Below are 12,539 nucleotides of genomic sequence, written 5' to 3'. Positions count from 1 at the left end.
CGGCGCGGTTGCCCGGGAGACCCAGGCTGTTTATCCGCGGGACAGTGCCAGGCGACGGCGGCGGCTGGAGCGGCGCCGCTAGGTGAGCGTGACCGGCTGCCGGCCCGCGGGTTTATCCTCGGCCTCCTGGGGGCGTGGGAGGGGCCGGGAGAGGCCAGCCCCGAGCCCCCCGGGGCCCGTCGCCCGGGCGGGCTTCCCCAGACTCGGCCCCAGGGGCGAAGCCCGGGAGACAGGTCAAGGGCCAGGAGGGAAGCGGCAGCTCCCCAGGGGCAGAGCCAGCCCGGCCAGAGCTCACCGTTGCCGGAATGGGACAGCTCCCGGGCTTTTCGGAAGCCGAGGGCCCTAGGAAACCGCTGGGTCATGGCCTCCTGGCTGGGCAGTACAGACCGAACACAGACTCCGAGGGACAAGGGGATGTCCTGTCACACGGAGAGATCGGAACCAGATCTGAGCCTCCCCCCAGACCCCCGCTGTTTCACCCAGGTCAACTCGCACTTTCTAGAGGCTCTTTCTTGCCCCTCCCCCACATCCATCCTGCCGCCTAATCTTGCCTCCTTCTAGAACTAACAGTCCTTGAAAAGAACTGAGCTCTTCTTCTCCACCTACCTCTAATCCCCCCTCCCCACTGCTGCTGGAATCATGCCCAGTTCCTTTTCCAGACCTTTGATCACTTGGTGGCTTGTGGTCCAATTTCTCAACTCCCCCTTTTAAACATGGCACTCTGCGTAGGACAGTATATTATAATCTTTAGTCCTGGGTAGAACTGGGAATGGTACCAAAGTTTTCTCATTCTCAGGCCAGCTACTATCTCCTGTTTGTTCTCCTGAGCGTTTTCATCCTCAAAGCCTCACAAGGAGGGGTGGGGATTGGTAGAGGATAGTATTAACTGACAAACATTTTTAAAAGACCAATTCAAATGTATGCACCCTTGGTATATACCAGCAGATCATATGTGGGTAGTTATATTTTATTGCATTTATTGTAGGCTTAGGTTTGGGTTGTGAGTGAAATAGGGTGGTCTGACCCCGTGGTGGGAGGTGGGAGCCTTTGGAAAGCCAGAAGATGGCGTTAGCTTCTCCTATCCAGTTCTTCTTTCCAGTTGATTTGGTGAGTAATCTTAAGGAATGGGCACCTGCCCTTTTGGCAGTTCCTTGGGAACCGTTATCAATGTTTGTTTCCTGACTCCTAGCAGGCCCCTGGGGTGCAGCTATTATGTTTAAGTAAACAGGCCACTTGCCTATTCAACAGGCAGCTTGATGGAAGCCTACGCCTAGATCTTGTCAAATCACTTTGTGGTTGAGAGTCTGCCAGGCCTAGAGGTGGTGAGATGAGCTGAGCAGGGTTGATGATGGATGCAGCAGAAGCCTCCCTGGACTGAGGCGGGAAGGCAGAGTTTGAGACCCAAGGTGTGAATATAAAGACACCGTTGGCCCAGGTCCCCAAACACCTGTTTCCCCCACCTCCCCTCTCGATGTGGGAGAAGCTGGGGAGAGTTGATGTTCCCTCCGTGTAACAGATGGTTCCTGCTCTCGGCAGGAGGCAGCGGGTTATGAAAGCAGGTTTGATGGAGCGGTTTTACCTGAAGGAGGTGTTAATCTCTAAATAACCATGAGTGGGTTTATAGGGCTTAGTCATAATTGAGGTTTTTCTCCGAGATAGCTCACAGTCATGTTATCTTATGACCAGGGTGTCTTGGATATGACACCCCCTGAACATGGATAATTATATAGTACCAAAAGGTATAGAAAGTGCATGCACACACTGAAGTTTTACTGTTAAAAATAATCCAGCAGGGAGCCTGTGAGAACACATGACTTTTCTCATCGAAGTTGTTAAGGAAGAGGTTTCTAAGTTACCAAACTTACTGACAGTTAAGCCTTCCCGAGGCGTGTGTGGGAATTAGAAGCCAAGTCTGTGATAACTGGGTAGAAGCTGTGGCAAATTAACAGCCCTTCTTCGACGGGGAAGGGTGGGCAGAGAGGGGGAGCTGGTCTCCCAGTTAAGCTTCTCTTTGGCAGAACAGTTGGGCAGTTATGACCTCCCCATGCCACCCTGAGTTAAGTGCAGAGCTGCTTAATTACAAGTGAAAGACTTTGACTAAAATTAAAGGGAACCCCCCCCCACATTCTTCACAGTTGATCAGAAAATAGATTAAATTAACAAGGAGCTGGGCAGGCTTGTTTGATGCCAAGGAGAAGGCTCCCGAACTCCCAGCAGCCAGATTGAGTGTGAAAGACTAGAAGTGGGAAAATGGGAGTGAGGAAAGACACGGCCTGTGAGCAGAATGGAGCAAACACAGAGGCCTTGCAGTCAAGAAAGACAGGGCAGACTTCTTTTTCTTCTTTTTTTAACATCTTCATTGGAGTATAATTGCTTTACAATGGTGTGTTAGTTTCTGCTTTATAACAAAGTGAATCAGCTATAGGTATACATATATCCCCTCCCTCTTGCATCTCCCTCCCACCCTCCCTATCCCACCCCTCTAAGTGGTCACAGAGCACGGAGCTGATCTCCCTGTGCTATGCGGCTGCTTCCCACTAGCTAGCTATTTTACATTTGGTAGTGTATATATGTCCATGCCACTCTCACTTCGTCCCAGCTTACCCTTCCCCCTCCCCGTGTCCTCAAGTCCATTCTCTAGTAGGTCTGCGTTTTTATTCCCGTCCTGCTCCTAGTTTCTTCAGAACCATTTTTTTTTTTTAAGATTCCATATATGTGTTAGCATACGGTATTTGTTTTTCTCTTTCTGACAGGGCAGACTTTGAACTGAGTAGGCCTTCAGGAATACACAGGGATACTGTGTTTTGTTTGGTTGTGGTTTTAGTGGTGAGGAAGGGGATACGCCCTAAAATTGGACAATGATGGTAATATGCACAGAATGGGAATATTAGGGTGCAGAGCTAAGGGGCTTGAATTGCATTGCTCAGCATTGTGTGATGAAGGTAGCTTGGAGTAAGTGAATGGGAGGTAAGTATACGATTAAAGTGTGGGATTAGGGGGACCCTGGCGGTCCAGTGGTTAGAACTCCACGGTTTCACTGCCGAGGGCCCAGGTTTGATCCCTGGTCGGGGAACTAAGATCCCACAAGCCATGTGGCGTGGCCAATACATAACTAACTAACTAACTAAATAAATACAAGTATGGGATCAGAAGGGACATATTAGAATGCATTTTTGGAGGCAGTAGCTCATTGGAGTCAACCTTCCGGCATTTCTGTGCAGTGGGCGGGGCAGGCACGGGTCCCCTGAGTCACCCAGCCGATTAGAGGTGACTGGGAGTAGACCCGCCACAGACACCCTGGGGAAAAGCTCTGAAGCGACAGGTAAGACTTTTGGACCTAAAACAATCGAAAGCACTAAATAAACAGAAAACAAAAACCAAAAGCAGAAAAATGAAGCCTTTACTGTGTGCCAAGCCTGGTTTTCACGGCCTTACCTGTGATGTTTCGTGTTACTGTCCTCATGTTGCCGATAGAGACTGATGTTTAGAGGCAGTTAAACAATGTTTTCAAGGTCATACAGCTAATTCTATAGATGAGGAAAGCAATGTATGAGAAAGGTAGAATGATTGTCCCGTGGTCATCCAGCTAGCTCTTGGCAGGGCCTGAAATAGAACCTAGGTCTCACGACACCTCCCAAACGTGCTGCTTCCTGGGGAGGCTCTGGGAAGCTACCAGAAGGTCTTTCGAGGGCTGGGAGAGGGCTGGTCGGGCTGCAGGTGGAGAGAGCCGCAGTCGCGGTGGTGGTCAGGATTCAGAGGAGGCAGGGAGCCCAACACGTTGCAGTGTCCTGGGAAGGATGTAACCAGGGACTGGGAAGAAAAGGTGATCAGAAGCGTGTTAGCGAAGGTGCTGTGAAGATGGCGAGGACAGGGGAGGGGGCCTGACCTGGCAGTTCCAGGCCCGCAAGAGAAACACGCCTCCCACCGTGCTTCAGGACGTGCATTCGTGCACACCCCCAAATACAGGGTGTGGGAGGTCCAAACACAGGGGCCCTCAAAGTGTTGACAAGGTGGTTGGGAAGAAGAAATGTCAGCAGCTAACGAAGAGACTGAATGTGACCAGTGCTGGGGGAGAGGCCAAGTCTGGTCCTGGAGAACAGGACTGGGTGTCACAGACCTGGGTTGTCTTTCAGCCTCTGCCGCCAGCTGACTTGGTGGCCTGGGGCATTTACTCTGCTTTTCTGGCTCACACATCTGTAGAATTAGCATGTGGCTGGAGGCCCCTTTGGAGTTGGGTAAACCGTGGCCCACAGGCCAGATCACACCACTGTGTTTGTGTGGCTCATGAGCTAACAATAGCTTTTACACTTTTAATGGTTGGAAACAATAAAAAGAAGATTTTGTGCCGCATGAAAATGATATGAAATTCAAATGCCAGTGTCCATAAAGGCAGTTCTCTTGGGACAAAGCCACACCCGTTCATTTACACACTGTCTATGGCGGGCGGCGTTCACACCACAAGGGCAGAGACGAGTAGTTGTGACAGACTGTGGCCCACGAAGCCGAAAATATTTACTCTCTGGCCATTTACGGAAAGGGATTGCCAACCCTGGTCTAGAAGCCGAGTGCCCCCCTGTGAGATCTGGCCAGTGGGTGGACCAGCAGTGGGGTCTCCTTCTCCTCTCCCCCAGCCTGATGACAAAGTGAGGGCAGCCGAGGGATGTTGCATGAAGTGACTTGCACAGAGCTGTCTAGCAAGGTTGAATGAAAAGCCAGTAGAAAGGAAAATGGAGTATATGGAGGGGGAACGGGGAAAATGGGGAGGCAGAGGGTGGGGATTCCCCAGTGAATACGGGGCGGGAGCCCCGAAGCTCAAGCTCTCAGCTCTTTTTTTTAATCATCTTTATTGGAGTATAATTGCTTTACAATGGTGTGTTAGTTTCGGCTGTGTAACAAAGTGAATCAGCTGTATGTATACATATATCCCCATATCCCCTCCCTCTTGTGTCTCCCTCCCACCCTCCCTATCCCACCCCTCTAGGTGGACACAAAGCACCGAGCTGATCTCCCTGTGCTATGCGGCTGCTTCCCACTAGCTAGCTATTTTACATTTGGTAGTGTATATATGTCCATGCCACTCTCTCACTTCGTCCCAGCTTACCCTTCCCCCTCCCCGTGTCCTCAAGTCCATTCTCTAGTAGGTCTGTGTTTTTATTCCCGTCCTGCCCCTAGGTTCTTCATAACCTTTTTTTCTTTTTTTCAGATTCCATATGTGGCACATACATACAATGGAATATTAGCCATAAAAAGAAGTGAAACTGAGTTATTTGTAGTGAGGTGGATGGACCTAGAGTCTGTCATACAGAGTGAAGTAAGTCAGAAAGAGAAAAACAAATACCGTCTGCTAACACATATATATAGCTCTCAGCTCTTGAGTGAAGCTGAGCTTGGATTCCCTGCTGGGTAACTGAACAGGGATACTTTCTCTCTTCTGAGCAAAGGCAGCCACGGGTAACGCTCTCTTCTGGGCCTCCAGGTCTGTGGACAGTGTAGGGCGGAGCACCCCACCCTGGGAGCCAGCAGATTCCGCCCTCAGGACTGGACCCTGGCTCTTCCCTCACCTGGGACACTTTCCCCCTAGAGCAAGGGTGGGCAAACCACAGCCTGTGGGCCAAATGGGGCCCACCCCTGTCCTTGTACATAAAGTTGCCTGGGAACACAGGGAACACAGCCGCAGTCCCTTGCTTACGTATTGTCTATGGCTGTTCTTGTGCTCCAGGGGCAGGGGTGAGTGGTTGGATCAGAGACCACGTGGCTCCCAAAGCCAAAACCATTTAGAGAAAAAGTTAGCTGAGCCCTGCTCTCGATTGTAACGGGGCTTATTCCTTCTCATCAATCTGGTCTCTCAGGTTAAAGCCCTCCCAACCCCCTGTAAGAATAAGAATTAGTCACTCGCTGGTGCAATACTTTAGTTTCCTCGTAGCAGTTAGTAGTCGTTGAAAATATCTATTTACTTGTGGATTTAACACCAGCCTCTTCTCACCATAATAATTTAAGTTGCAAGGACTCTGGTTCACTGATATATTCCAATGCCTGGAATGAAGGAATGAATGAACTGCAGCTGGTGCCCTTCTCCAGATGCCAGAAATGCAGAGAGAAGCTCCTCTGCACACCCCCTCCTGCCCCCATTGTGGCCGGTCCTTATTCTGGATCCTGGGAAGTGAATGGCTCAGGTCCGGAAGTCCTAGAACATTTAACCCACGGCCTCCTCTCTTTTGCTTCCTTAGGGGTCTTGAGGAGCAATGGCCACAGAAGCCCCTGTGAACATCGCCCCCCCTGAATGCACTGTTGTCAGCACAGCAGCTGACAGCTTCATCTGGCGGCCAGACTCACTAAACATGCGCGTCACGAGGCCCAAGTCCGCCAAGGGACGTCCTCGGCCAAGTCTGCGTAAGCCCCCAGGCACGGAGGGATGCTGCAGCCTCACGCCATCTTCACCTCCAGCCATTCCCTGCGAGTCGCCGAGCAGCCAGAAACCGGGAGCCTGCGCACCCAAATCTCCGAATCAGGGAGCCCCCGATGAGATCCCGGAGCTGCTGCAGCAGGTGCCCATAGGGGCATCCTCTTCCCTCAATAAATACCCAGTCCTTCCTTCCATCAACAGGAAGACCCTGGAGGAGGGGGCCCTGGAAACAGTTGCTAAAAAGGCTGGTTCCCTGCAGCTGAGCGGCACCCAGGCTCTTTACCAAGCGGAGACCCGCACCGTGAAGATGAGTGAAGAAGATTCCCGAGCTCAGCCTCGTTCCCCGGAGAGGAAATTCATCGTGCGGACCAAGAGACAAAGCTCCTACAGGGCCAGAGACCTGGAGGAGCCGTCGGATCCAGAGCCTAGGCTGCTGCTTGCCGTCAGATCACCATCCGGACGGAGGTTTGTCCACCATTTCCGGCCAACTGATGACTTATACACCGTTGTCGCCGTGGCCGAACACAAGAACAAGGCCACCTACCGACACCGCAGCATTGAAACGATGGAGGTGCCCAGGAGACATTTCTCTGACCTCACCAAGTCTCTGCAGGAGTGCGGAATCCTCCACAAGTCGGTGCTGGGCATCTCACAGGAAGATGGGGAGGGATGGCCCTGAGTCCGCAGCCACCCAGCTGGGGTCCTGGGTCTCTGAGCAAGGAGCATGCTTGGGCGCCACGGCCTCCCAGGCAGCTTGGTTCCAAGTGCCAGGTGAATCTGGCGCGGCTGTGACTCTTGGGACACTCACCCTCAGAGCATCTTCTTTGACGCAGTGAAATCTACGCAGGCACCAAATGCGTTAAGAGGATTCTCTTCCAGTTGTTAAATTCTCTCCACCACGAGAGTGAACTGGCAAGTGACCAAGGCTATTCCTGGAACAGCTGTGACCAGGCCTTCTCCTCTTCTCCTTGGGTCCTTTCTGAAGCATCTGCTTACCTTTTCAATGAACTTGCACTCCCTTGAAGCCAATGGTTTGCCTTTCTGTATTTGATGCAGGATTAAACACTTCCCAGAGAGGATTCTGGTCTGGTAAATAACCAGGGTTCAGGAAATACTGCACTGGCATTTGTGTTTCTTGCAAGCATCTTTAAGAAGCGGGCGCTTGACCCTATTTTGGGATCAGCCCCTTTGCCAAGCTCGGTGGCTCGAGTTTCTTGGGGATTACCGTTTGTGTGAAGTGGTTTCAGAGGAAAAAATAGGTCTTCAGCTAATACAAATCCCCCAACACACCAACATTTCGGAAAGAGCCCCAGAGCTGGAAAGTGAATCCCTTCCATAAGCAGGAATTTGCCAGGAGCTACTTTATTTTTAATAGAGACTGACGAGGTTTACAATTTTTGGTAGCTACTCTCTTCACAAAATTTTCCCCAAACTGAGAAAAGCCAGGGTAATCTTACATCCTTTGCTTTTGTCAGTGGTGGCATCTTTTGTTTTTAAATGGCACAAACCTACACGTCTGCACAAGCTTGTAGGAAAGCCCCCTTTGGCTTATCTGGGTGTGGATACATTGTTTTATCCCCCAGTTTCAGGGTCTCCCCTACTCCAAACACGGACGCCCCCTTGAGATGACAGGGGTGCCCCCGTGTTCTGATTTCGAATCACCCGGAGGAAGAGGGCGCCTCGGTTTGGTGTCGCTTTGCTGTGCCTACGCTGAGACCATGTGCCCAAATAAGTGTCTGGTCGATGAGCGTGACACCCGTAGCTGTGTGGCAGACCCCGGAGTCTTGCTTTTCCAGCTCTGAAATGGTGACATGGAAATTTTCCAAAGTTCCCTCGTGTTGTAAGCTCAGCAAGGCTCCCACATCTCACCTGGATCCCCTTTATGGCCAAATCACCATTCGGAGTGGAGAACACCTGTCCTCCCAGAGCCCAGCCATCACAAAGCCCTGAGTACTGATACGCACCCCTACTTGCTAGGTACACAGAGAAGGCAGGACTTCTAGAAGCATAGCAACGAGTGCATCTCGTGCATAGGTGAGGCCTGTGGTTGGAAATGTTACTCCCAGCAAATTGATACTTGGCCCTGGAGATGGACACCAACATCCTTTCCTCTGAAGAAGGCTCGACTTGTCTTAACTGCATCCCACGCCACCCAGATCGTTCCAGAATAGGTTATTTTGGAATGTTTTGCAAAATTTCTTAATGCCATTTGGTCAGCCGCTCCTCTGACTGCAAAGGTCAGCTGGGGCTGGTGGCGCCTTGGGCAGGCCCAGGCCACTGGCCGCATCCCCTGGCTGCTGACCACGCAGAAGGGCCTGGTGACTCGAGCCCGGTACGCACAGTCCAGGGATTTCGCCTCCTACCCAGGACTCGAGCACGGAACTCTGCCTCTGATCTAGGAGGCTGGGGGAAGAGACTCCCACATTTTATTCTTACCACCTACTCTGTGGTAAGAATAAAATCCCACCCACCTGGGACTTGGTAATTTCTCCAGGCAGGAAATCTTTAGAAAATTGCAGTGAAATGGAGCATGCTTGGAGGAGTTAGAATGTTCTGCGCTTAGGGGTTTGCTACTGCTGTTTAGCTTAGAATTTTGGGGGTAGTGGGAACAAAATGGAAGGCATAAAGCATAGGAATATTTTAGGATATTTGGGGATATGTGAACAAAGCTAGATTTGAAACACATCTTTTGTTTCAAATAAACTTTTTCTGCGGGGACAAAAGATGACAATACTAATAATAAAAACCGATTTGCGTGAAACCGAGTCAGTGGAGAAGTGCGTCTTCTTATTTCAGCCCAAGGCTTCGGCCACCCACGCTAATGGGCAGAGGGCGTTGTGAACCCCATCTTCAGTTCTCTCCTTGGCAAAGCACTTGGCCCTGCTGTTTGATCCAAGTCCTCTTCCCCAGGCACTCCAGATGCCCACCCTTCCGAAAGCTCCTACTTTCAGCTCATATCAGAGCACTAAGCTGGCCTGTAGGGGAAGAAACGCCTGAATTTCTTCCCCAAATCATTCCACGTACTCTTCTTTTGAGGTTGGCAAGAACACACTGTATCAGAACTTCAGCGTTCTTGGCTCTGTAGGTGGTAGTGCCAATCAGGTACCCTGGCCTAATGAGCTAAGCTGAGCCCAGGGCCTAACTCTTGGTGGCCCTGGTAGGTCTGAAGTTGGCCCACTTTGCGGTCACAGCCCTGAGTCATTCATTTAACCCACAGTCATTGAGGGTCTGCCCTGTGCCACACCGGCTCACAGGCATAGGCGCCCTAGCAAGGGAGCATTGGCAAGACAGTGTGGAACCACCTTGGACCGTCAACTCCAACCAGCTGAGGGCAGCAGCTGTAGCTTTATCTGGGAGGGCCCTAGAGTGAGGGCCAGACTGGATGGCTGCGGGGTCTTTTCCCACCTTGCGGGAATACAGAAGACACTCCTCCCCACCTCTCCTAGTGATGGCACCAGGAAGATCACTCATTAGGGACATGGACTTTGCATAGGACAAAGCTTCATGATGAGAGATTCCACTCCATCCCCTGATAAAATCCAGTAGGTAAGTTCATCCTGGCAGCAGAAGGAACAGCACAAGAAAGAAGTGACTCATCATGTAGAATCCGAAAAATTTTCACCAACAGATGGCAGGTGCTTCTAACACAACAACAGCCCTTGCCCTGAAAGTACCCGGGGACCCAGCCCACAGCCATGAATCCAGGGCAGTCCTGCTGAAGAAGCGAGGTGAACGGGACCATGAGCCAGCGGTCACCCCTGAGCTCCCCACAGAAAATCCTTCACAAACAAACAAAAAAAGCAAGACAAGCCTTGAGGCTTCCATTCCAATGAGAAACTTTCAAGACTAGTGACAGATCAGTCTCACTACCAGGCATGACAGAAGTAAGGCATTCCACGCACTAGACTTTGCTTTTGTTCGTGCTCTTATCACCATTTGAAAGGGGTGTCTACTGTCAAAGCCACCCTGCCCCAAGAGGCAAAAAGGTTTCTCTTTACACGATTTTTAGTTGTCTTCATAATATGTTGAGGTAGAGGGGTATTCAGTTTCCCGTGGTTTGGGGTATATTTTAGACGAGCCTTTTACATGGTCAGTGGATCTACTTTTATCCCTTTTAAACAGAATTACAAAGAAAACTAGATCATTTTACTTCATTCGTGTGGAAATCATTCTGAGAATTAAGCAGGAATATCCGTTTTCTTAGTCCACCGAGGCAACACACCACCATAAAGTTAAAACTTTGAGCACGTTTACCCTCGCCCTGAAATCAGAACCGACCAAACCCCACCATAGAAGCAGAGAGGCTCGGGGGCCACTGCAGAGGAGTTGGCCATCCAAGTGGAGCAGACTTTTGGTGACTCACCAACAAACAAGACAGTCACTCAATTATAAAAAATAAAATTGGGTGTTTTATTTTCCGTCTGCACCGGTGATGTGACATTTTCCTTTCCTGGTGAAGACAGTTTCTACCAGCCCTTGCTGACGTCCCTCTGTGTGCCTCTACCTTCAAACAGCTGAGGAAACAGCAGAAATCCTGAACAGCTGATGTACAAGCACACACGTCCGGAAGTATTTTTGGACCCACTTAAATCCCGTCCCACGAAGCTGAACAACTGATGGGACAACTGCCGATGGGTACAATGAAGTGAGCCTCGTTCCCAGTCATGCTCAGAGGAGCGCTTTGGCTGCTGTGTTGAGAACAGACTGTAGGGGTCAGGGTGGAAGATGGGAGACCAACTACTGGACGTTGACAGTAACCAGAGGAGAGATGGTGGTGGCTTGGGCCAGGGGCGTAGCCATAAATGTTATGAGAGACGGTCAGATTCTGGATACACAATCCATTTTCTTAAGGAAAAAGAAAAGGAAAGATAGTTTGACAAATTGGAATTTACCCAAGTGGGCTTAGCTTGACCACCTCACCAATGTGGACTGTTTCTGCAAAAACAAAAACAAACCTGACAGCCACAAGACCAATACATGGTAGGCAGGGGAAAAGCCCTGACCAGAAGCAATGTGCAGAGGAAGGAAATGCATGAAAGTTTTTGGACAAAGTGTGTAGAGAATTTTAAAGCTGTTAATTGCTTTGATCAAGAGATGCAACTAAAAAGTTTGCTATTTCACTTAATGTATAGGTTAAGTCAATTACCATCTAACTCTAGGGGTATAATTACCGCCAAGGTTACTTTATGAGAAATCCTTGTTCCAGTAAAATAATACATTGTTTACCTCTTTTTCTCTCCCTCCCTCTCCTGCCTCTATTCCATTCAGCCAAACCCAGCTGCTGATTTGGGGTGCATTTCCTCTCATGAGGGCAAATAAAACCACTGTCCTTTGGTGTAATTAACAAAGCTCCTAGTTTCATAACTTCCACGCCCACCTGTTCTTCTGTTCTTTACACTGAGGAGAGCTGTGCTGTAGGGCCTTGGACCTGCTGAGAGCTGCACCTCTCTGGCATCTGCCCTCTAGCAGAGAGGTGGGGATTGTGGGTCTACTGTGGTTGGTGAGTACCACCGACAGACATCCTGGGTCTGCTTTAGCCCCAGCCCACTGTTAATAAGAGTGGCCAGCCACCTGCAGACAGACCGTGGGAGAATGGTGGCAACTTTCATCCTCCCTACTGGGAAGCACAGTCTGGAAATCACCTGCTGTCTCCATGCCAGCCCTGCATACAGCCCCTGGATGTACTGCAGGGTCAACCCAGATCATACTTGAATGGGCCATGTCCCAAAGACTCTGGATCCAGACCCAATAGAGCTTTGTTAGTTTCCCCAACCCAGGCCTGGACCTCAGCTCACATTTCTCCTTCTTAATGGAGTTCCTAGCAGGAGCTCACCTTATTCAAATTAGCTGTAACAAATTAATTCAAAATGTATCTATAAGCACCTATAGGCCAGGCACTTATTAGGTCTATCAGAGAACAGAGCAGGCACAAATTCCCTGCCCTTATGGAGGTTACATTCAAATGCCTGGAGACAGAAAAGAAACAATATACATAATAAATAATATAGTATGATAGAAAAGGATACAGGTGATGGAAAATGGAAAAGCAGAGGGTGAGGGGGATCTGGAGAGCATGGGGGTTGCAGAGGATGAGATCTTACACGGGGGGTGGGTGGTCAAGGCAGACCCCAGAGAC

General features: G+C 50.2%; 2 protein-coding genes across 2 annotated transcripts in view; one reads left to right on the top strand and one right to left on the bottom strand.

Moving 5' to 3' along the window:
* PLA2G2C (phospholipase A2 group IIC) overlaps positions 1 to 533 on the bottom strand; it is a 23,739-nt gene extending 23,206 nt beyond the window's left edge. The window contains exons 1-2 of the mRNA XM_024749979.1: positions 528 to 533; positions 296 to 419 (exon numbers count right to left, since the gene is read on the bottom strand). Coding sequence (XP_024605747.1) covers positions 296 to 419; positions 528 to 533 — 130 coding nt within the window. The remainder of the gene's footprint in view (positions 1 to 295; positions 420 to 527) is intronic.
* Positions 534 to 6,242: 5,709 nt separating this feature from the next.
* UBXN10 (UBX domain protein 10) lies at positions 6,243 to 7,461 on the top strand. Its single transcript, XM_024750019.1, has one exon. It carries the CDS (start codon positions 6,243 to 6,245, stop codon positions 7,080 to 7,082), a length of 840 nt encoding a protein of 279 aa, XP_024605787.1. The 3' UTR covers positions 7,083 to 7,461.
* Positions 7,462 to 12,539: the final 5,078 nt, after the last annotated feature.

Source organism: Neophocaena asiaeorientalis, unplaced genomic scaffold (assembly GCF_003031525.2).
Source record: "Neophocaena asiaeorientalis asiaeorientalis breed wild unplaced genomic scaffold, Neophocaena_asiaeorientalis_V1.1 scaffold275, whole genome shotgun sequence".
Taxonomy (NCBI): domain Eukaryota; kingdom Metazoa; phylum Chordata; class Mammalia; order Artiodactyla; family Phocoenidae; genus Neophocaena; species Neophocaena asiaeorientalis.
This window is presented reverse-complemented; position numbering and strand designations above follow the sequence as displayed.

Bases quoted from the DNA above. Each gene is read 5' to 3' on its own strand.
- UBXN10 (XM_024750019.1), top strand. From the start codon at position 6,243: ATGGCCACAGAAGCCCCTGTGAACATCGCCCCCCCTGAATGCACTGTT.